The following is a 22,620-nucleotide window of genomic DNA, read 5'->3' as shown; positions in this document are numbered from 1 at the left end:
AGGAGGGCCACCAGGGATCTTGATGCTGAGGTTACTATTGCTAGGGAAGCCTTGGCATGTTTGGAAGCTCAGAGGAAGCAGATCCTTTAAGCTATTGCAAGCTCTTCCTCCCCCATAGTTCCTACAGAAGGTTCTTTACTCGTCAACCTCCTACTTTAGTCATTTTGGGCCAATTTGGCCCTGTAATTGAATACTTGTCATAATTATGTCCTCCACTCTTTTTTTTCTTTTTTTTTTTTCATGAACTCATGAGCTTGTATGGACTTAATCTGTTAATTATGCTTGGTGTTCTTCACTTCTTCTTTTTTTGCCCATTCTTTTTGGAGTATCTACTTAACACGCCTGCCTTGGTCCAAATCTTGGGCTATGTACTTTTTTTTTTCTTTTTCTCTTTTGACCTTTTTGGGGGAAGTCCTCGGCCATGGATCTGGAGATATACTTTGGCGTAGATCCTGGGCCAAGTACTTGGGAAGTTTGCTCCTACACAAGTCATGGGCTAAGTACTTAGGAAATTCATTCTTAGTCTAAGTTCTGGGCCATGTACATGGAGAGCTTATTCTGAAGCAAGTCTTGGGTCGGGTACTTAGGAATTTTACTCTTGGCTTAAGTCCTAGGCCATGCACTTGGTAAGCAAGTCCTGGGTCATGTACTTAGAGAATTCTATTTTGAACCAAGTATTGAGCCAGGTACTAATGAACTCTTGGCCAAACTTTAGGCCTTGAAGAATAATGTATGCTTATGTAATGCATGTGTTTTCTTAAATAGTAGATTGTTTTATTATTATTATTATAGTTTTCTTAGCTACATTTTTTTTCAAAGGAGAAAATTTTCATTGTAATTCATCATAATGATCAAAATAACTTAAAGGCGCATAGAGTGGTCCTTTCATACATGTTATCAAGCCTCAAAGAAGGTACTGATTAAAAGTACTTAACAAGATATAAGATGTCATGGGATTCTGAAGAAACTAAAAAGATGACAAGGAGTACTAAATAAAAGTACTTAACAAAATAGAGATAACAAAAGGGGTGGAAAGGGTACTTGGAACTTCAAGTGTAGTATTGCTTCAACAAGTTTCCATTTATGGGATCTACCAGAGAGGTCCCATCCACCCATGCCAAGTAGTAATATCTACTGTCATGGGCTTCCTTGACAACATAAGGACCTTCCCACTTTAGGGTAAACTTTGAGGGTCTTGGAATGTTTCATCTTACATGTTCAGTAGCCCTCAACACCAATTGTCCTTGTGCAAAAATCCTTGAACGAACAGCCTGCTCATATACCTTAGCCGTCTTTTGCTGATACCTTTGGCTTTGCCTTCTTGCCAACTCCCTTCTCTCTACCAAGCTTTCCAAATCTACTGCCCTTTCCTCAACATTTACGTTATCTGAATCTCCTAGGATCTCCTCCATCACTACTCTAGGTGTAGGGATAGCTAACTCAACTGGGGCAACAGCTTCTGTCCCATAGACAACGAAAAATGGTGAAAATTCTGTAGTTGTTTTCAAGGAGCTCCTGTATTCTCAGAGCACATCCATCATATGGGAGCTCCACTTTCCCTCGTAGTCATGCTTCATCTTCCTCGGGATCTTCAATATGACTCTGTTAATTGCCTTAGCCTGGCCGTTCCCTTAAGGGTAGTATGGAGTAGATCTCTTGTGCTTAATGCAATACTCCTCCAGCAAACTCCTCACATTCTTGTTCATAAATGGGGTTCCATTGTCACTAATCAATCTCCTGGGAATCCTAAATCTAGTGATGATGTGCTCATGGATGAAATTGGAGACTATAGCCTTAGGGGCCTTCTTTAAGGGAATGGCTTCCGCCCACTATGTGAAATGCTCAGTAGCTACTAGGATCCATATATGGCCATTGGAAGGGGGGTTGATAGGTCATATAAGGTCCAGTCCTTAGGTGTGGAAGGGCCACGGAGTAGTCATATCCTGTAGCACATTTGGATGGGTGCGTATGGAATCCCCTAGCACTTGACATTCGTGGCATGTCTTAACCAGCTCCTCAGAATCCTTTTTCATAGTGGGCTAGTAGTACCCTAGTGCTAACAACTGTTTGTGGAGCTTTCTTTTCCCTAGGTGACTTCCACATTTACCTTAATGGACTTCCTTTGCTGCATCTTTAGACTCCTTAGGCCCTAGACACCTTAAGGGGTCCCCACTGTATCCCCTTTTGAACAAGATCCCATTCTACAAGAAATATCTCGAGGCTAATTTCTTTAACTGATAGGCCAACTTCCTATTAGCTAGTAAGGTTCTGTTAGGATTAGTGCCCTTAAATCCTATTGTATGATGTTATGCATGTTATTATGTATGATATTATGTATGACTTAATGTTGTGATTAATAAAGTAGTTTTATTTTATCTAAAATAATGGTAACATGAATATTAGGACATTATCATATAGCTCATGAGATGCATTGTATGTGATTTATATGATTTAGGCACAGAAGATGTAAATCACAAGCTCCTTGTAAACTCAAAATGTAGTTCGTAGTCGGTGATGAAATTGGGCATTTCATCTACGAAGACTATAACATATCAACTAAGATGATTTATCTTGATCATGGAAATGGAGATTTCTAGTTGGTATGTTGATATGTTTTAAGAGTTAAAACATATTGAACTGGACCGCTGTGAGATTTATTATTCTCCTAACGACTGTCAAATGAATAATAAACTCACGACTTGTATTTGCATGAACTCTTAATCCTGAGAGAATAATGGACTTGATCATGAGGTGTAGGTTGCTTTGATATATCAGGAGTGAGATCTAGAGTAACGGTCAAAACCTCAGTATGTTGGGCAACCACATTTAGTGTTAATGGAACATATATTCTCAAGATGGAATTCATAGTCTCTTAACAAAGATACAAAATATTCCCTTGAGATAAGTTTAATGGGTTTCTTATTCAGAGAGTTAGGCCTAACCACTTTAGTAAGGAGTTACTAAAGTATATATTTATGGAATTAGATTTCATAAATATATGATGAATAACTTTAAAGGATTAAACCGGGTACTCAAGGAATTAAGATGTAATAATCTACAAAGTGGCAGTCCTCTTTCATGACTTTGTATTACTATGAATATTTTATGAAGGGGTTGCATGTTTAATAAAGTCTTGGGATATAATTTATAAATAAGGCCTAGAGTGCAACTATATTTATATAGTGGTATTAAACATAGTTAATGGTAACTTTGGATTTGTCAAGAGTTGACAGAAAAGCCCAAGGACCATTAGAGCTAGTGTCTTATTGGTCCCTTTTGGTCCCACTCCAAGCCACACACTTAAGTCCAATTGGAAAGGCCCTAAAGGACAGCCCAATTAGATAATCGATTAGACACAAAGGGAGAAACATACAGAATTTTCTGTAGAGAATTGTAAGAACACTATTGCGAAGTGGTGTAAGAAGTGTTAGACACTTTGACATTCTCCTTTTGGAACTGATTAAGAGACCACACATCTTAGGCGTTAGTGGAATTAGAGTAAAGATTGAAAGTGTTCCCAAGTGCTTCTGATCTTCGATTTTGAAATTCACCTCTCCAAGGTATACTCTCTTGTTCTCAAATTCTGAAACTTATATAGTACATGTTAACTTTTATGAATAAAGTAGATCCGTTATTTTTCCACTGCGTACATGTATATTTTTTTCAGGTTCCTCGGGCCAGGTACTCAATGAATGGGGTCCTCCAAACTTCTGCCACGAATACTACATAACTTTCCTCTTTGTCTATTGAAAGTGGACAATTTTGACACTTCTCTTGGACTACAGTAGCATCCTTGCTCATGTTGGGCCAATAGTATCCCATGCGTTGAATTCTCTTGTATAAACTGACCTTTTCTATGATTCCACAAGTCTGGTTGTGGAGTTCCCCCAGCTTCTGCTTCCCTTCTTTCTAACTAACACATCTCAATAGGATCCCCCCGGGTAACCTCCTATACAGTTCCCCTTCTATCAGAGTGTAGTCCTTGAGATCCTTAATACTTCCTCCATGCTCTAACTTTTCTACCTTTTCCTTTATCAAGCTCCTCCAATCTCCTTCATCTGGTTCCTCTGGAAACATCTTATTAAGAGTCTCCGTGATGGAACTCTGCTGTCTACTGACCCTTATTAGTGTACTTTTCTTCTCAAAGGGTACCTAGGATCCCAGAGTAGTTAGTGCAGCAGCAAACCAATTCTCACTCCTTTGAGCACACTCCACACTAAAGGTTTGGAATTTTCTTTCCACTTTCTGTGCCCAAGCACGATAGGATGCTAGGCTTAGCTCCCTTAGAGAAAAATCTCCCTTAACTTGAGAAGCCACAAGGTTGGAGTCTCCAAGTACTCTCATGTGCTTGATTCCTATGCTAAGAGCTATGGCTAGTCCTCTCAGATATGCCTCATACTGAACAGCATTGTTTGAGTAAGAGAACTCACGGTTGAAGGAGAATTGCATGGTTCCTCCATCCTCACAACTTAACATGATTCCTACACCATTCGAAGTTGTTGTTGCTGATCCAATGAACCTCATGGTCCACTTCTTGCCTGGGAGTTCCACCACAGCTACTTCTCTTAGGATCTCCTCACTTAGTGGGCATTCTTTTTCTCTTGGGAACTGGGCCAATAAGTCTGCTATGGCCTAGCTCCTAATAGCTTTAGGGGTCTTCAGGCTTATATCATATTGAGAAAGCAGCACCAAACATTGGGCCACTCTTCCAGTCAGCAAAGGCTGATACATAACAGCTTTTATAGGATGAGACTTTGTCACCAAAAGGATTTGATGAGTTGAGAAATAACACTTTAACCTTTGAAAGGCATAAATGACCACTAAGCATGCCCTCTCTATCTTAGGATACCTTGTCTCTACATCTTTCAGAGCCCTGCTTACATAATAAATGGGTTGCTCATTTCCTTTGTCATCTTCTTGAGCCAACAGCGTTCCAATTGTCTGGGAACTGGATGCCAAATACAACAATAGAGGTTTTCCACGTCTTGGTGCTTGTAGTGTAGGCAGATGGTTCATGATTTGTTGGAGTTTCTAGAAGGCATCTTGATACTCAATTCCCCATGTGAATTCAACTCCCTTCTTCAATAGTTTGGACAGTCCGTGAGTGACCAAGGCCATGCTAGGTATGAACCGCCTGTTATAGGAGACTCCTCCCAAGAAACTTTTGAGCACCTTGACAGTAGTAGGTCTTTTCATGGTTGCAATGGTAGTGTCCTTAGCTGCATCCACACTTATTCCTCTGTGATCTACTAGGATACCAAGGAACTTTCCAGCGGACACTCCAAAGGCACACTTCAATGTGTTCATGCGCAGCTTATACATTGTACACCGTTCAAAGACTCGTTCAAGTACCTGAAAGTGCCCTTCCCTGCTTTTTGATTTTACCATAATATCATCTTTATAGTCTTCCATCTCCTGGTGCATCATATCATGGAAGATGGCTGTCATGGTACGCTGGTACGTGGCTCCCTCATTTTTAAGGCCAAATGGCATTATAGTGTAATAAAAATTTCCAATTGGGGTCCTGAATGTTATTTTCTCTGCATCCTTAGCTGCCATTCGTATCTGATTATACCCATTATATCCATCCACAAAGGAAAACATGGAGCTCGTTGCGGTTAAATCTACAAGAAGATCAATATTAGGCAAGGGGAACTAGTCTTTAGGACACGATTTGTTTAAAGTACAAAAATTCACACAACACTTGATTTGTCCATTCTTCTTCTTCATAGAAACTATATTAGAAAGCCATCGGGAATGTTGGATGGGCTTGATGAACCCTGCTGCCAATAGCTTCTTTACCTCTTGAGTGATCTGTGCTTCCACCTCAATGTAGAAGATCCTAACTGGCTGGACTACTGGCTTAGTTCCCAGATGAACATTAAGAGAATGGACCACCAACTTGGGATCCAGGCTAGGCATCTCATTGTAGGTCCATGCAAATACATCCACATATTTCTTTAATAACTTTAACAATTACTCTTTTTCTTATGTTGACAGTTGGCTGCTGATGAAAACAGGCTTAGGATTTCCTAGGTCAGCCCCCAGGTTTACTTCTTCCAAGTCCTCTTTGGGTAGGATCTGTGCTTTTTTCTCCATGTCCTCTAGGATCTCCTTTTAGGCTATCATACAATCTGGTGGTCTGGGACCCTCCTGTGGGATGCATTTAAGTCTTGTGCACCTTCATAAGTGATATATCAACCTTCTCCTAAGCTCTTGGACAACCACACATTCCCGGGATCTTGACAAACTAGTTTCTTTCTTCTTTCTTTTTCTATCGAAGAGATCCCTTAGGTCATGGGTATTACTTCCTTCCTCTTCTTCTAAGGCAAGAGCCCCCAGGGTCCCTAGTGTGGGACACTCATCATCTGGTGTTAGCTCGTCATAAACCATAGTCTCAACAAAATTTACTTCTCCATTGTTGAAAGGGCTAGGATTGGCAGAGATCCTTATAGGCCTCCCATTTAATCTTCCCTTCACGCATTGATGTTAAGTTGATGGGATTAGATGATGTTTATAGAGCCACGGCCACCCCAACAAGATGTGATAAGAAACTTCTGAATTGATTACATGAAACTAAGTCAAAGCCACTATGGTGCCCACTCTTAAAGCCAGCTACACATACCCTTCTGTGGATTCTGCAATTCCTCCAAATCCTGTTATTTACACAGAAGCCCCCAGGATCCCCTTGCCAGACATCCTTACAGCTTTCAAGGTACTCAAGGCAATAAGGTTAAGTGAAGCTCCTGTGTCTACCAATGCTCTTCTGATCTGAACACCATTTATGGTTTTTGCCATATAAAGGGTTGTTCGATGGTCCGAATACTCAACCTCCATATCCTCATCTATGAAGGTTATTATGTTGGTAGTCTCCAAGAAAGCTCTACTTGCATGAGATTCAATCATAAAACATTCCACTCCTGTATCTGCAGCTATGCTCATGAGGGATTTTGCTGTGATCCTCCTTGCTTCTGGTCTAAATCCCAGCTGGTTGAACAAGGACCAGAACTTGGGGTTCCTCTAGAGAGTCTTAACGGTGTTTGGGTGAAAGGATCCCTCTGATTCTTCGGCTTCTAAGTCAGCTGGACTCCCATGGATTACGACAGCCACTACCCCTTTCCCTTTATGATTGGGCAAGGGGTTCCTCTGCATCTCTGGTTCTCGCTGAGTGAGCTCTAGGGTTCCCTCTCTTAGCTTTTTGTGAAAGTGCATCCAAATGGTCCAACAATCCTTGGTGGCATGCTTAACATAGTTATGAATTCTGTAAAACAGTGGGTTCTTTCTTTCTTCTTCTATTGGTGGTCTGGACCTGGGATATGGTCTAACAACCCATCTCCTATCCATTTGTCCAGCACATGGTTCAGCTCTGCTGTGGTACATGGGATCACTAGAGGCTCCTCGGTCATCTTTCCCTCAGGTCTCCTCCTCTTTTCTCCTATTAAAGCTATCATGGCCTGAGAGACTAACACTCTATTGGTCTTTATGGTCATTGTCCTTCTTTTTCTTTAAAATAAATCAACAAACTAAGTTATACATAGATTCTCTAAGTTGAATTTATAATCAAAAAGCATGTTGGATATGCAAGTTTCTACAAGCTCCTTTTCTTCATGATCTCCATAACAATCTAAAGAGACATCATCAAATCTTTTGATAAACTGGACAGGATCCTTTCCAGGCCTTTACTTCACCATCTGAAGGTTTGCAATGTGACTATGTCTTTGCCTAGATAGTATTTCGCACGGAACCTTTCCACCATGTCATCCCAAGTCTTAATGGACCCAGGCCTTAAGGTGGTGTACCACGTGTATGCTCGATCTACTAGAGACTTAGCATATTCTCTTAGACATAATTCCTTGTCCCCAGCATAGGGACCCATGATGTGGATAAATCTGCTTACATGCTCCACAACACTCCCTTTTATTCCATCAAAAGGGTGGAATTTTGGTGATTCATATCCTTTAACATAAGGCTTACCAAAGAGCTCTGCTAGAAAATGGGGATCCCTAGAGAATTTCTTGGGAATCCCCGAGTGCTTCTCTCTTTCTTGCTCAAGAAAAGAGTTTACATCTGCTAGGGTGAGGTATTAAGGATTGCCTCCCCCTCCTATTGCTGATCCTCCCTCTTGTTGGGCCCTTTCCTCATTGGCCAGTGGAAGGGCGTTGTCTCTGATCTCCTAGTCCTTCCTTCTTTTAGTTGACGGATCTCCTGCTGGAGATCCTACATCATCTCTACCATTCAAACCATGGGATCTAGTTCTTCTGTATCTTTCCTTTGCTTGGAGAAAACTTCATTTTCTCCCACGAGCTCTAATGCTGCAGGTGGCACATTGGTAGCCTTGTTGGTCCTTAGTCTTGGAGCCATACTTACGAAGGGACTGCTTCTTCCCTCTCCTTTTCCCAGTCCCTAGTGGAGTCATCTTTTAATGTGGGTTCCTACTTTGGACAAGGCCCAAGCCCAATAATCTGAGAGGATCCTAGGCCTCCAAAGGATAGTGTAAATAGTTAGTGGACTGGGCTTAACTCATTGCGGCTTTGTTAGGCCGTTTACGAGCCAATTTGTGCACATGACATGGGCTCCACAACACAAATACACATAAACACACACACATATACACACACACACACACACACACACACATATATATATATATATATTGGTTAGAAGAATAACTAAGGAATAGCAAAGGAACTCAAAAGTGTAAATAAAAGGAAAGTTAGGGATCCCCAAAAATAGAGTGAGATTATATTTTCATTATATCAAATATTTAAATACATTGAGTCCTACTCAGCTAGGATATATCACAAGGTTCAATAAAATTCCAAAATCATAGACTTAGATAGCTCTCTTAGGCTTCCAAGACTTATGAGGTTTGAATTCCTTTGAATCCAAGTGTGTCCTCCAATATTTTCGTAGGATCCCTGCGATATCTCACTCTTTTTTATTGTATTTCAAGCTTACAGCTCTCTTTTGTATCTTTTCTGGTGTATCAAGTGCTTCTTTACTGAATGCCTTTTGGTTGGGGCTTTAGCCCCTTTTATAGTGCCACTTCTAGGGTTTTTTCCATCCCTTTGATCCATTTTTTGTGCTCGGGTACTAGAACCAATGTTATGTCTATAACATTGGTGGCTGGTCCTTTCCCTATTCTCTCATTATTTCCCTTTTTGAGGTTTGGTAGCCCAAAAGTCCTCAGCTAACCTTCCTTTTATGGGAGATCCTGTTTGAGCAACCCTAGATGCTTTTTCCTAAGTCAAAGCCTCTCATCCTTTTCCCAAGGTCTCTAAAAGGACATTTCAAAGCTCTGGCTACTTCATATTTTGTCCCTTTCCTCTAAATGGGCAGATTCTTCATTGTTGATGATGGAAGGTAGAAAGGCTTCCAGCCACCTTCCTTCTTGGTTCCCCTTCCTGCTTTGCCCGAGGTACCAAGCTCCTTCATCAGGTGCTAATTCCTAAGTCACCATTTGTTCCCAAAAATTTTCTTTTGAATTGTGGGCGGCTGATGGGACATGCCTTCTTCGTTCCTTGTGCCCATGGGCATGCCTTCTGGAGCTGTCCAAATCCTAGCCAATTCTTCCCTGCACTTCCCAATGATCCCCTCCCTTTGACTCTGGTGGATCCTAGGTAACCTGGCCTAGCTCCGGCCTGCCTCCCTGTTGGGCTTCCTTGAATACCTTCTTCTGCTTAAGCCTGTGACTCATGCTTCCCTTTGTGTCTCTCTTTCTTCCTAAGGCCCAATATTTTATTCTTTTCTCTCCATGGGCCAAGCTCCTTACTTCTTCATTTCTTTGAGGGCCAAGCCTTTCTTCTTCATAGGTTGGGCCTTTCTTACTTTTAAGGGCTATGGTTCCTTATTGTAATTTTGGACATCAACACTATGTTAGGGTTTTTTGCTTTCTACCCTTTAAAGGTAATGGAAGGGAGCACAGAAAATGAAGATAAAAAATAAACAAGGTTGTTGTACCATGAGTTGTGCCATTTCACTTCAAAACCAATTAATGATGAGGAAGACACACTTAAATCTTTTGTGGCCTTTGAAATCACACATGGCGGGCCTATTTCCAGAGTGGTTGTAGAGTCAAATTGTGGTCCCCCAACAAAGACAAAACACACAAAAATCTAAGAAGATGCTAGACCCATCTATGCGACACCTAAAAATGACTAATTACAATTAGAGTTCAGTAAAGTTGTGATTTTCAACTATGTTTTACTAGCTTTAATTCCGTGTCAAATTTGATTCTTTCTAGTAAATCATTTCCCTGTATGTTTGTGGGATTTAATGTAAGGTGAGTGTGAGAGTTTGGTGAAAATTTGTGAAGAAAAGTGAAGTTCGCGACTTACTCACGAGTGGACAACCCGCAAAAGGCCACGTGAGAAGCACATGTTGGAAGATGAATAGTCAAGTGCTAGGAAGTATTTCACGAGTCATTTCACAACTGGAACAACTCGCAAATGACCCACGAAACTCATTGCCTGGATGATTTTAAAGTGTGCTTTCCTTTCTTCTTTACCTACACTATATAAGCTCTCATTACCCATGAAATTGTAAGGAGATTTTCAAAGAGAAAACCCTAGAAATACACTTGAGAGTTAGAAATTGTAAACCCACAATTATCTACACAATTTCTCTTAGTTTTCCTCTACTCTTACCTCTCTAATTACAAATCCTTGAGAGGTTCTTAGCCCAAACACTTACCTCACTCAATCTAAGTATTGAGAGACGTTTTGGTGCATGTGGAAAGTATTGAAAGAAGCCATTGATTGTCAGATGCAATTTGGAGCTAATTGTGGGGATAACTAGTGAAAACATGACTTGGTGAAGTCCATTGGGAGCTGGAACTTGGAGGTTTCAAGTATATTGAGTAGATTAGGCTTGGAGTGTCTTTTTGATATCCTCGTATTCCAACTTTATTCAATAATGGATTATTTCGGCTTGGAGGCTTGCAGAGAAGTGTTTAGCTGAGTACTTTGGTTTCCTCTTCGATAACACATCTCGGTATTATCTTTTGTTTGCATCTCTTTTCCCTTACTCTTTGTGCTTTACATTTAGTGTTTATTGTTTATGTTCATGCACTAGAGAGTAGTTCTAATTTATTGCATTTCATTTACTCTTATTTCGCACTTAGTTAGGTAAAGTAAAAGCAATTTAGCCGTAAGTTTAAAATTGAGGGTCTAAACAAGCTATAGTGTTTTACACTATTGAGCTTTCAAGTTCCTTGTAATCACTTAAATATTCTAAATCGGCTCAAAAGGGTTTTCACAAATTTAATTGGGTTTAGGATTAATTGCCACACAACCCGATCATCTTAAGCTAGGAGTTAGCAACTCAAAAATGATAAAAAAAAGCTTAGATTATCAGCCAAACTTCAATTTTAATTTAGCACTCAAATACAATTGATTTCACTATATTTCAATGTTGATGATGACAACAAAGAAGAGAGGGAGGAGGGTGGGGGGGAAGTGAATCTAAAGAGAAAGAGTGGGCTTGATGGAATGATTGAAGGTTGTGAGAGAAATGGGAGTTTGAAAGAAGAGATTGGGGAAACAACTTTCCATCTCAATCTCATTGACATTGAAAGAATAGATCTGCCTATTTACTAGTAAAATGTGCTTAAGTATTGTTGATTTCTTTGCTTAGATTGAAGAGAGTCCTTGTTTCTTAGAACAAGTTCTTTTTCAAGATATAATTATTGCTTCTCGTTTTGAATAATATTAGTAGTCTTCCCCTTAAATAAAAAAAAAATAAAAAAAAAAACTTAATACCTGTCTTTTGTGAGTCCCAACATTCGAATGTACACATTGTTACAATCCAAATCAATGGCACTTCACATTCCAAATCGTTGGCATCCTATCACTATTGTTTTTCAATCTATACAAGGCGAATTATTCCAATCAGATAATAATAATAATAATAATAATAATAATAATAATAATAATAATAATAATAAAGTTGAAGTGCAAAGGAATATATATAGCATGGTTAAGAGTTGAGTTTAGTGTTCTTGTTCATTGGACCCAAACCTGTTCCATATTGCATTATTTCTTATATTTCAACGTGGGACTTCAGAAAAATCTTTCTCAAGACAAAACTAGTCACCCTTTGAAAAATTAACAAGGATTTTAACGATATATTTACTAATAAATGAGCTATTCTTTCATTTTATTTTTCATTGTTGAACTGGAAAGGTCCTGCAGTAAGGAAGTCTTTATAGGCCTGTTTCCTCTTTCTTTTATTTCTTTTTTTTTACAATTATTATTATCTTTAGAAGATCCTGTTTCCTAGAGGAAAATGAGGAAATATGTTTAAGAGTAATTGTTTTCAAAATTTAATAAGTTGAGAATCATATATTTAATTAATGTACATTTTTAGACCCCTTAAAACACAACCAAATTAACCTAGTTATTTAGTCAAGTGATTAACTTAGGTAAATTATGCAGATCTAGGTTAACACATATAAATCATATCATTGAAACAATGCAGAAAATAAATAACACAACAATATGATAACCTAGGAAAACCAAACCGGTAAAAAACCTGGGGAGAATTTAACCTAGTTATCCTCAAGGTAAAACGAATCCACTATGAAATAATTGAAGTTTACACAATAGTAACTTAGACCACTAACATCCTATTACTACCTCGAGTAGGAAACTTACTACCTCGAGTAGGAAACTTACTACCACGACCACGTGACAGCTCCGAGTTCACGGACTACTTCTTTCTTGAATTCCCAGCAAGCACAAGCACTCCCACTTGTATATCTTTAAGCTCTTGAATCTGCAATTGAGTTGTTCACCAAGCTCTTGACATCAATCTAGATCTTGATATCCCTAAGTGTATGTGAAGGCAAACACCTCTAGATCTCACAAAAGATTCACACACACAGCATAAAGAACAACCTTAAAACGTGGTTAGGGTTTTCCCTTTTATACTTAAGACAAAACATAAAACCCTACACGTCAAACCGGGCTTGGGCTGAGTTGGAAAATTCTGCAGAAAAACAATCTGAACGAGCTTGGATCAATCGAGTCTAATTTTCGATCGATCGAGCCAAGCAAATTTACATAGTAAATCTTGTAGTACACTTGATTCCAACTTTACACTTAAACATACTTTGAGCAAGTCTAAAACAAGACTAAACGTTTTGATCATGGTTTGCCAACATTACAAATTGAAGTTCTAATACATTTAAACCTAAAGTCTTAGAACCTAACAACTAAAGTATGTATTATTTATGAGGTCATTGTCTAATCCTAAATCAAAACTTAGTCTATTTTTTAATTGAAATTTTAGTGCAAAACTTTTTGAATTAGAATGTTTGTATGTTGTGGTATGTAATAGGCAATGTGTAATAGACACTACCCACTTCAATATGCCCCACTTACACTTTGGAAATTCTTATGAATTGAAGGTAGGCATTTGCTACTATAACGAAAGCCACACAATACCCAAAGTCGCATATAAGTAGTTTTGATACCATTTTTCAAGAACCATGTATTCCCAAAATCTAAAACTATCGTCTTCATTTTTATTTTCTTTTATAACGATTAAAGCATTTTTTAAAAATCAAATTTTGATTTCCCTAGGGTTTTTTTTTTTTTTTTTTTTTTTTTAAGAAACAAACACACACAAGGGATTTCCTAAATCCTAAGCATTCTTGATTACCTTTTCTCAGTGCAATTTTTATGTTTCCTTGCCTTGCTTGCATTAGCTAGAGGATAACATTGTATAAAACCATATATTGTTTATACTTTTTGTGATGATACTAACTGATGTCTGATGATTAATCCAGACTAAAACAATTAAGGAGTACCCATCACCTTTAGCTCTTACAGCATTGACATGCTTATCAGGCACTTTACTCTCAACAATCATGGCAGCAATTTTTGATCATAAACTTTCCTCTTGGAGGTTGTCATGGAACATCACCCTTCTTGCTCCCATTTATAGTGTGAGTTCTAGAACATTACCCATTTTTCAAGGAATTCGACTATATGGAATTACATATTGTACATAGTTGTGATACATAATTTAAGCTGTTATGTAAATGGCACATTTTTTAGGGAGTTGCAATATATGGAATTACATATTATCTTCAAACACTGGTTTCACAAAGAAAAGGTCCAGTTTTCATGACAGCGTTTAGACCATTGTGTACTCTACTTACAGCTATTATGGGACTACTAATTTTAAGAGAGGCATTGCACTTGGGAAGGTATATACATTTACTTGCTTGGATCACTTCCCCAATTGTTTGAGATTTTTTTTTTTACAAGCCTTTTCTCTTTTCTTTCAAAGGAATGTGAATGGTAGATTCTAATTTATTTCTATTTTCAAACATTTGCAGTATCTTAGGAGCTATATTGATCATTCTTGGTTTGTACATGACTCTATGGGGAAAAGAAAGTGAGAGAAAGAAGAAACGCACTGAACGTGGAATGTATGGGCAAACTATTGAGATCAAATTAGAAAATTGTAATGAACGTTGATGAGTACCTAATGAAATCCATATGAGTTGAATGAAATAAGTAGTGGGGCCCAGCATAGTTACTCATGCTTTGATCTTCAATACACTTGATAGCTGAAAGCTTGGCAGCAACTTTATTCCACCGGTACTAGCAATATGGATTTGATCATCGGTAGGTGCTTGTAGAGTTAGAAGATTACAGAACCTCACAGATCTCACAGGAGTAACTCTCAAGACTTGAAAAACATGTATTAGGGTTTTGCTTTTATACCTAGCAGTGTTGGACTCAAACCCTAAACGTTTAACAAATTGTTGGGCTTCAATTAAAATTCTACAAATCGCAGTTTGATCAGTTGAAAGTCTCTCTCGATCAGTCGAGCTTGACAATTTCTGAATTCTTCTTTCTACAACTTATATGTTTTTTAATCTTGACTTTTATCAATTTGAGCATTGTCTAAAACACTTCTAAGACACTAAGATTTTATACTAGACATGTTTTTGTTCTTAGTTTGCCAACATACAATAAAATTAGAAACTAAATATTTAGAACCTAACAACTAGAATTACTCTATTTTGGCCTGTGTATTGTGCCCTGAAGTTTATATAGCTTTTATTTTTTATTTATATTTTATGGGACTGAACCACTGTAAAAAATAATTTCCATTGAGAACATTTAAAAAGCACTAGCCTCTGTTAAAGTGCAAGTGGAATCAATTGTAGAATTTGCATTCAGTATTAGGTCGATTTGGTTTTGTGCACAATCGAAAAACATATAAGATTAATTTATTGTCTTTTATTTAGTAATTAATAGTTTGAATTACATTAATTAAAAGGAGAGAACATAGTACTGCTCCTTAAATGGTGTATTTTTGGTTTTCCAATTGAAATCACCTATATAATTTTACGGATAAATACAGTAAATATAGTATTATCTTTTCTAAGATATTAAATTCGATAATGAAGTTATATTAGTTAATTATAGTTGATTTCAATAATTGCAGAATTAAGATACAACACCTAAAAGAAAGTAATATGTTTGGAATAAAGGGAGTTAGAGGAGGAGAGTACATTATAGTCATCCGCTATTCACACATTGGTCCAATATCTCTCCATTATTTTAGTCAAATTGAACTCCGTATGAGTTGAATAAAATAAGTAGTGGGGTTGTACGTACTAATTTTAATGGAAAGGGCGTGCGAGTGAGGTGGGTGGATTGGGACCCAATTTTGTTTCATGCTTTGGCATTGCATAGAGGGGGAATTGAGAAAAGAGAATCTACTCGTTCATAGCTTCATCACTATGAAAAGGATTAGCATTATTGCCGTTGGTGGCAATAATATTTTCATATATACCATCATTTATTCAACAGTTAAATGGTGCAAGAGTAGGAAGTGAAAGCAGTAAAAGAGAGAGATTGATTGATTTATTGACACCATATATTCTCTGTGTAATTGCCAATTTGCTCTTTCTGGATTGATCATAGTCATCAAGGTCTCTATAGAGAAAGGGTGCAGTCGTTATGTGCTATTGTCCTACGGACAAGCTTTTGGAGCTCTAACCACGGGTGTTCTTGCACTTCTCTACGAAAGGTTTCCTTCCATCTTTTCCCTTCTTTTAATGGCCCTTTCTTATTATCTTGGCACTAATCTTCTTTTTCTTCATTTTTTATTTCCTTATAAAATATTTTCATGTTTGTCTGTTTACCTTGGAGGGTGGGGTTGAATCCCTGATGTTTCCGTTGGAAACACCAATAGCGGTTGAAAATACCAAATGATGCCAATGGAGTTACAAGACTCTTAATAACTTCCAATAATTATCTCATTAATTATCAAAAAGTTATAAAGTGATATAGGGCAAAACTTAAGTACAGTACCTTAAATTCTCAGCTTAAAATTTTGACATCTGTCCAATTTAACAATCCAAACAAACGGCGTTAAAACTAAAAATTCATTCTTCTTCTTTATTTCCTTCTTCCTTCTTTTTCCTGTACTGCAACTGCAAGAGAACCCACGGCTTAAAATCTCTAGTTGCATCTGATTGATGAAGCTAAAATGAAGATAATAAAGGGAATTTCGAATTCCAATCCAAAACTCACATGCAAAAACACTAAGAGAAAAGGTAAGGAAAATTAGAAAATGCAGAAGCAAAGCAAAACATAATATAATCTCTAATTCAGTCAAAATGTTTATCATTTTCTTAGTAACCAAACAGGAAAGATCAAAAAATAAAAGCTAGATCTACTACGTTTCAAACCAAAATACACACACACACACAAGAGAGAGAGAGAGATTTGAAAGCGAGGAAAGGGGGGTGAGGCTCAGATTGGGCTCTCCAATTAGGCAAGCTAAAAGGGACACTGCCATGGCTGCAACAAAAACTGGTTGCCTAGATGTGATAAAAATTCACAAAGAGGCCATCTGGGTCGCCCCCGCCAAGTAAAACGGACCCTTTTTAGCTATACCCGAAACTTCCACACTCTTAACATCAACAAAGCCATCGTCACAGCCTCTTTCATTATTTTGTCCACAGAGAGAGAGAGAATCATAGATTAGAAAAGAAGAAAGGAAACAGATACACATACATACACACACACCGAGAGAGAGAGAGAGAGAGAGAGATGAGATATTCTTTTCTTCATTTTTTCCTTTTTTTTTTTTTTCTTTTTTTGGGTTTTGGGTTTGGAAGAGAAGGGTCATGGGTGGTTGATTTGAAGGAAACTTTCTGCTTTTTTCCCCTTCTTCTTTATTTTTTTGTTGGGCTTTTTTGTTTTCTTTTGATGATGGTATCTATTTATTCTTCAATGAAAGGCATAGATCCTACCATTTGAAAGATTTGAAGCCGTGGGTTCTCTTGCAGTTACAATACAAGAAAAAGAAGGAAGAAGGAAAAAAAAATAGTTTTAACGCTGTTTGCTTGAGTTGTTAAATTGGACAGATGTCAAAATTTTAAGTAGGGAACATAAGTTACTGTACCTAAGGTACTGTACCTAAGATTTGCCCAGTGATATAATACTATCCATAACTTATTCGTGGGAAATGTTAACTAATGCGCATTGGTTTAGGGGCTATTTTTAGAAGCATTTTATTGGGAAAATGATAAAACAATAAATATTTTTTACAGGATTTTTTAGAGTTCTCAAGTAAGAGCAGTTTGGCTTCTCTAGTGGCAGTTATGCTTCTCTTTCTTGTAGTATATGGTTTCCCTTCTCTTTGCGAAGGAAGGTGGGTTCTCTAGTATATTTGTTTCTGCTTGGAGATTTGTTTTGTTTCGAATTGTGTCAGTTAGTATTTGTTCATTTGCGTACTTTATTTAATCTTTTCAATGGAGGAATTATAAACACACTGGAAGAAGCTATCATTGTCGGAGTTTGAAGAAAATCTGGTTGCACTAAGAATTGATAGAAAGAAGAGGGATTTTATACTTGTAGGGAAATTCTTCACTCGTAGATCTCTAAATGTTGAGGCTATTGCAAAAACCTTCAGACCTTTATGGCACACAAAAGGAGGGTTCAATGTCACTGTGGGTGCGAAACCATTCTGTTGTTTGCTTTTGAATTGGAAGTTGATGCTGAAAGAGTTATTCAAGGTGAACCGTGGGCTTTTGACAAACATCTTATTGTCTTCGAAAAATTTGAGGGTTATGCTCCTATTCACACGTTGGGGTTTAAAACAACAGCCTTTTGGGTGCAAATCCACAATTTGCCTTTCCCCTCCAAATTGTTAAGAAGGCTTTCGGTATTGGTGAGACTATTGGACCTGTAATTAAACCAAAAGATTTGGGAGAAATGTTGGGAGCCAATTTCATGAGAGTGAGGGTGGTTGTTGATGTCTCTAAGCCTTTATGTAGGGGAAGGAAGATTTATAGGGATAAGGATAATGAAGGTTGGGCTGATTTTATGTATGAAAGGTTGCCAAATATTTGCTACTGGTATGGGTCTGTTACTTATGATGATAAAGATTGTTCACTTTGGCTGCAAAGTAAGGGTACTCTGAAAGTAGAAGAACAACAATTTGGTCCTTGGATTAGGGCTCCTCTCTTCAATCCATCAAAGAAGTCTTTTGTTGAAGTTAAAGGATATGAAGTTGTGAACCGTGTGTTGCTGGTATGATGGTCTCTTCAGATGCTTGGGCTTCTCATGGTTTTCCAGGACTGCATCAAGGCTTTGACAACACAATCACTTCTTGTGATTCCCATGCTACTAATGAAAATAGTATGGTGCCTCGGTGTGAGGATGGGATTATGGATGATGAGGAGTACATTTCTTCCTCGATGAAGCTATCAGAGACGCTGCGGGCAGTGAAGGACGATGCAAGGGTGGTTCCGAATTTTGAGGAGCAGTTATAAGTTTTAGATCAGGCGATTAACTCCTCTCCAGTGCTTTCAAAATTGAAAATCGATAAACCTGGTATTGTTTCAGCCACTACTCCTACTTTTTCTCATGCCACATGCTTTAACGTGTCAAAAGAAAATCAGGGATTAAATGAGGATGAAGTCAGATATGATGTGGACTCTTTGGAGGCAATCCGGATTGAGGAATTTAGTTTTGGCCGAAACACTACTCATAAAGAAAATAAAGGAACACGTGGGAGGCCTAGGAAATATTCAAAGGGAGACTTCTTTATACTGAAAACACAAATCCTTTATTTTCAAGTAGCTCTTCTCTAGCAACCCGTGCTCCCAAAAAAACATGGAAACGGCATTGCTGATAAAAAAGAAAATTCTACAGGGAAGGAAGTAGTAGGTCCTGACCTTGGTGAGAAGAGAAAAGTCGCTGACATAGACAATATGGAGGATCATTCTCTTGAAAGGGAAAAGAGAAAGAAGCTTGAGGTATGTTCAACTACTCTAACGGCGGAGGTTGCTCAGCAACCCCGCTGAGCACAATGAGTCTTTTAAGTTGGAACTGTCGAGGGCTTGAGAACCTCTGAACAATTAATGCCTTAGCAAAGGTAGTTAATAAAGAAGAGTCCATTATTGTCTTATGGAGATAAAGTTGAAAAAAGATTGGTTGGATTTTATTAAGGAAAAATGCAAAATGCAAAATTATTTTATTGTTCCTAGTATTGGAAATAGTGGTCTTATTTTGTTGTGGAAAGAAGAGTTGAGGGTAGATGTAAATACTTTTTCTCAAAATCATATTGATGCATGGGTGAATGGTGGGGAAGTTGGTTGGTGGCATTTTACGGGTTTCTGGTCATCGAGATACGGCTAAAAGGCATGAATCTTGGGCAAAATTGAAGCATTTGAAATGTACATCTTCTTTACCATGGCTGGTTATTGGTGATTTTAATGAGATTATAGGTCTCTTGGAGAAGTAAGGTGGAAGTATTCGTCCAAGAAAACAAATGGCAGATTTTGTGTCTACTATTGATCATTGTGGATTGTGTGATTTGGGTTTCATTAGATCTAAGATTACATGGCTATATCAAACAACTAGTGGGGTTCAAATACGAGAAAGATTGGATAGGGCTTTGGCTTGGAATGGATGTCTCTTTATCCAATAGCTAAGTTTCACCATTTGTCTTCTTTGGTTTCGGATCACTCTCCACTATCCCTTCATTTGTTTCAACAACGGAAGAAAAGGAGACACAAAAAAATTTTCCGGTTTGAATCAATGTGGTTGAAGGATTTGAGGTGTGAAAAGGTTTTCAAGGATGCATGGGACAGTGGTCAATTGTTAGAGTCGGATTGGATTCTTTACAACTGTTTGGAGAGGTGCAAGGTTGACTTGTCTACTTGGAATGCTACGGAATATGGCCATGTGGGAAGAACCATAATGGAGCTTCAAATGAAATTAAAATGGTTAGAGAAATTAAAATGGTTAGAGTTGCAGCCCACATCTAAGGAAGTAGTGGAAGCATTGAGACATACTCAAATTGAATTGAATTGTTGGTTGGATAGAGAGGTGTGGAGACAAAGATCAAGACTTAATTGGTTCCAAAATGGTGATAAGAATACAGGTTTCTTTCATGCCAAGGCTTCAGCTAGACATAGAAAGAATTTAATGGAGGGTTTGCTAGATAATGATGGGGTATGGCAAGTTGAAGAGGATAAAATGGAGGAGATAGCAATTGGGTACTTTAATCTTTTCTCTACTAGTAATCTGGTGGATTTTTCTGATTTGCTCTTGGCCGTGTAACCTAAGGTGACTCAAGCAATGAATGAATGGCTGGTTCGGCCTTTTATGGAGTGTGAAGTGAATGGAGCTTTGAAGCAAATGTATCCACTTAAGGCACCGAGACCTGATGGGATGCCTCTTCTGTTTTTTCAACATTTTTGGAGCACTAGTAGCTCAATGGTCACCAAAATGGTACTTGATTTTCTAAACATTGGTATTTCTCCATCCAATTTTAATGAAACCCACATAACTCTTGTCCCAACTATTAAATAGCCAAAGAAGATAACAAATTATAGGCCTATTAGTTTATACAATGTTGTGTACAAGATTGCTTCAAATGCTACTGCAAATAGGTTGAAACAGATTTTACCTTCAATTATTAGTGATACACAAAGTGCTTTTGTCCATGGGAGGTTGATAACTGATAATGTGTTGGTGGCTTTTGAAACCATGCATCATATTAGCCAAAAAAAGGGGGGTAAGGTTAGGGAGATGGCTCTTAAATTAGATATGAGTAAAGCTTATGATAGGGTAGAGTGGGTTTGGCTTGACAAAGTTATGGAGAAATTTGGCTTTGCTGACCAGATGAGGAATTTGATCATGAGATGTGTTTCTAGAGTAACTTATTCAATTAAAATTAATGGGATGCCAAGGGGGCACATTATTCCATCTAGGGGGATCCGTAAGGGAGACCCTTTGTCACCTTACCTCTTCCTTTTATGTGCAGAAGGCTTGTCTACTTTGATTCAATCAGCAGTGGATAGGAGTCAAATGGAGGGTGTGAAAATTTGTAGAGGTGGTCCAAGATTGTCTCATTTGTTTTTTGCAGATGATAGTTTGATTTTTTGCAAGGCGATGTTAAAGGAGTGTGACGAACTACAAAGATTGCTTGTTGTGTATGAGAAAGCTTCCGGTCAACAATTAGACCATGCAAAAACATCTTTGTTTTTCAGTAGTAACACCCCAAGGGAAGTTCAAGAGGAGATAAAGAATTGGTTTGGTGCCCAAATAATTAAGCAACATGAGAAGTATCTTGGCTTGCCTTCTTTGGTGGGGAGAAATAAAAGAACTACCTTCAATGCTATTAAGGAGAAATTGGGAAAAGTGTTGGCGGGTTGGAAAGAAAAATTGCTCACCAAGGCGGGGAAAGAAGTTTTAATAAAAGCAGTGGCTCAAGCAATTCCAACTTACACTATGAGTTGTTTCAAACTTCCAAATTCGCTTTTTGATGAACTAATGGGGATGATTAGGACTTTTTGGTGGGGTAAAAAAAAGGAGGAAAAGAAAATTTCATGGCTTAGTTGGGAGAAAATGTGCAAGCCTAAATGTGATGGAGGAATGGGATTCAAGAATTTAAAATGGTTTAATAAGGCTTTGCTTGCGAAACAGGGGTGGCATCTTCAAATGGGTGATAATTCTCTTCTTTATAGGGTCCTTAAGGCTAAATATTTCCCAATAGGTGACTTTGTTCATGCTTCGATTGGACAAAATCCTTCTTATACATGGAGGAGTTTGATTTTTGCCCAAAGATTGGTCATTGAAGGGTTGCGATGGAGAATTGGCAATGGATTAAATATTAAGGTTTGGCAAGATAAGTGGCTGCCATGGGGTTCATCTCATAGTGTTATTTCTCCAAGGATGTTTTTGAGTGCTGATACGATGGTTGCTGATTTGATAGACTCAAGTGCAGCCAAGTGGAAAACTAAGGTAATTGATAGCCTTTTTATTGCTCAGGAAGCCGAATTAATCAAAAGTATTTCTTTGAGTGCTACTTTACCAGCGGACAAAATTGTTTGGGTTGAAACTACCAATGGAAATTTCACTATGAAGAGTGCTTATAAGTTAGCAGCAAGTTTGTTTAAATCTACAAATTGTGGAACTACAAGTGATGGTAGTTTGTTGAGGAAGTTTTAGAAGAAACTTTGGTCTTTGCCCATTCCTCATAAGGTGCGTCATTTTTGTTGGCATGCTTTTCATAACTCTTTACTGACCAAAGTTAAATTAAGGAGGCGTAATGTAATTGCTGAAGACGTGTGTG

General features: G+C 38.0%; 1 protein-coding gene and 1 pseudogene across 1 annotated transcript in view; both read left to right on the top strand.

The window, feature by feature from the left end:
- Positions 1 to 14,486, top strand: part of LOC142616250 (WAT1-related protein At5g07050-like) — a 28,870-nt gene extending 14,384 nt beyond the window's left edge. The window contains exons 5-7 of the mRNA XM_075789131.1: positions 13,790 to 13,948; positions 14,061 to 14,212; positions 14,345 to 14,486. Of these exons, the coding sequence (XP_075645246.1) occupies positions 13,790 to 13,948; positions 14,061 to 14,212; positions 14,345 to 14,486 (453 nt within the window). The remainder of the gene's footprint in view (positions 1 to 13,789; positions 13,949 to 14,060; positions 14,213 to 14,344) is intronic.
- A 134-nt stretch (positions 14,487 to 14,620) lies between these two features.
- LOC142616249 (WAT1-related protein At5g07050-like) overlaps positions 14,621 to 22,620 on the top strand; it is a 50,727-nt pseudogene continuing 42,727 nt past the window's right edge.

Source organism: Castanea sativa, chromosome 11 (assembly GCF_040712315.1).
Source record: "Castanea sativa cultivar Marrone di Chiusa Pesio chromosome 11, ASM4071231v1".
Classification (NCBI taxonomy): domain Eukaryota; kingdom Viridiplantae; phylum Streptophyta; class Magnoliopsida; order Fagales; family Fagaceae; genus Castanea; species Castanea sativa.
The sequence above is the reverse complement of the archived record's forward strand: the minus strand, read 5'-3'. Positions and strand labels throughout refer to the sequence as shown.